The 2,444-nt window shown below is 38.5% G+C and overlaps 1 protein-coding gene across 1 annotated transcript; it reads right to left on the minus strand.

Annotated features, from left to right (window-relative positions):
* Positions 1-723: 723 nt before the first annotated feature.
* Positions 724-1,599, minus strand: LOC110278694 (uncharacterized). Its single transcript, XM_021136937.1, has 2 exons — positions 1,113-1,599; positions 724-950 (listed from the first exon to the last, which is right to left on the minus strand). Exons 1-2 carry the CDS (start codon positions 1,597-1,599, stop codon positions 724-726), a joined length of 714 nt encoding a protein of 237 aa, XP_020992596.1.
* Between the last annotated feature and the right edge of the window lie 845 nt (positions 1,600-2,444).

A 2,444-nucleotide genomic window follows, 5' to 3' on the forward strand; every position in this document is an offset into this window, starting at 1 on the left:
AAAACAGTTCAAAAGTAGCTAAAGAAACAGAATTCATGAGACAAAAAGAGAGCAGCAGCAGCAGTTTTTAGGAGACAAATCCTAGGCATCAGAACCATCCCCCTTCGAAGCAGCTTCCTCGTCAACATCAGTGGCAATGTCTTCATCATTATTAAGGTTATCAATGAAGGTCATGAGCACAACCACCCTATCTCTTGATTTCTTCAGGAAGTTCTCATGCTTGCTAGCTAGCTTCCTTTGTTCCTTGCTCATGGCAATCAAATGATTTGATTGGGAAACAAACTCTTGAGCAACATCCTTGACCACATTCAGCAGAGCAGATTTCTTCCCAGTGGAAATGGAAGTACCCTCAGTGGAAGGAGGAGGAGAGTCATCTGGGATGTACTCTTCATCATCATCATCTAGAACCACTCTATCAGATCGAGTTGGTCTTTTTTGCTGTTTCACTGAACCACCCCCTTTTAGGTATGAATGTTTATTTTCATAAGCCTCATTTGACAGGTCAACACCAAAATTCTCAAATATGCAAATCAAAAACATGCCATAAGGTAGTGCTTTATCTTTCACACTTCTAACAGAATCAAACATGTATCTAGCCATCAAATAGGCAAAAGATATTTCTGTTTTAGTGATTAGGGCATACAAAACAAGTGTGTCTGTATAAGAAACCCTTTGATATGAACCACTTTGAGGAATTAAAATGTGGTTGACAATACGGTGCAACTAAGCACGTTCATATCCGAGGGCTTTGTGAGTGGGTGTGATGCCATCAATCAAGGAAACATGTTCACAAATGTGAGCCAATGCATCATGGTAAGAGATACCAACACCTTCATCCCACTTTACAGATGTATAAGCACACGGCCCAACATCAGTGTACTTCAAGGATTCACTGATAGTTTCATTATTCAAGATAATGTCTCTGCCCTTAACATAAGAATGCACACTTCCTTCATGATAAGTCATGTTTGCATAAAATTCTTTGACTAACTGAAGATATACAGTTTTTTGATTTTGAAAAGGTGATTCCAGTCTAAAAATTCCAAATTTTCAACAAAAGGAAAACCTTTCTTTTTCAAATCTGGCAGCAAGAAAAGAGGGACATAGAGTACGATACTGAATAACTCCCTCATAAAAGTCATGGTTCATGGCAGATTTGAAACGATGGGGGTTATAATCTGAGTGAGATGTCATGAAGTGTGATTTGTGAGCAAAAGGATCAATGTCTGGTTCTCTAACAGATTTGAGAGGGCAATGAGGGTTACCTCTTTGTGAACGCACAGGAACAGACCTTGACTTAGGTTTTGTAGGCTCAGGAACAGGCTCTTCAACAGCAGGATGCTTACCCTTGGAAGAACTGGGTTTTGAGGAACTTGGTTTGGATGGCGTTGCCTTAGGTGGTGGCGTCGGTTTGGCAGGAGCAGGGTACCTTGGAGTGGTCTTGGTTCGCGCCATGGGAACTGTGCGAGGAGGAGAGGTAGGAGGAGAAGGTGAAGGAGTAAAAGTGGTGTCTTGAGAACGAGTTGATGGTCTTGGATATCCTGGAAGTTTATGGATTTTCTCACGCGGTGCTCTTTTAGCAATGACTTTCTTCCCCATTTTGGTTAAATTTAGGCTTTTGATGGAAGAGAGACAGTGGAGTGAGAGGAAAGAAACCGAGGGGTTGAGGAGAAGTTATGGAGAGAAGTTATGGAGGGAGTGTTGGTAACCGTACCCAAAAGTGGTTTTCCAAAACCATGCAACTGCATCACTTTTGAAATGACATGAAAAGACCTGACCTCATAAATTTGAGATTTGATTTGATTTGAAAATAAAAAACAGAAAATGAATTTTAAATTTTGAAAAACCAAAAAGTAAACTGAAAATCTTTTTGGATTATAAACATTAAATGAAAAAATAAAAATATAGCCCATCACCAAAAAAATGTAACATTTACATATGGGCCCAGAGATAGTTGGATTTAAGGAAACACAATGGACCACTCTATATCTGATTTTGAGGTTGGCCAAGATTATCTTTCATTTGAAACGAGCCCAGAACACGCTGACTTGATGGAGACGTTCATCACCTGCCCAGAATTGTCTCATACCTATTTATGAGACAAAAATCTCCAGCAAATACATCAGCAATTTTCAAATAAAGAATTATAACTTAAAATTTCTAGACAAGTCCTAAGCATACAGAATCTATCCTCAGCTAATGGTTTTGTAAAAATATCTGCTAATTGCTCCTCAGATTTAACAAATTGAATGCTAATATCCCCTTTTTGGACATGTTCTCTTATTGAGTGAAATTTCACTTCAATATGCTTCGTCCTTGAGTGCAAAACTGGATTTTTAGAAATATTAATGGCACTCATATTATCACACATCAAGGGAATATTTTTAGCCTTTAATTTGTAATCAGCAAGCTGTGTTTTTAACCATAAAAGTTGAGAAAAACAA

The sequence above is a fragment of the Arachis duranensis genome, chromosome 3 (genome assembly GCF_000817695.3).
Source record: "Arachis duranensis cultivar V14167 chromosome 3, aradu.V14167.gnm2.J7QH, whole genome shotgun sequence".
Lineage (NCBI taxonomy): Eukaryota > Viridiplantae > Streptophyta > Magnoliopsida > Fabales > Fabaceae > Arachis > Arachis duranensis.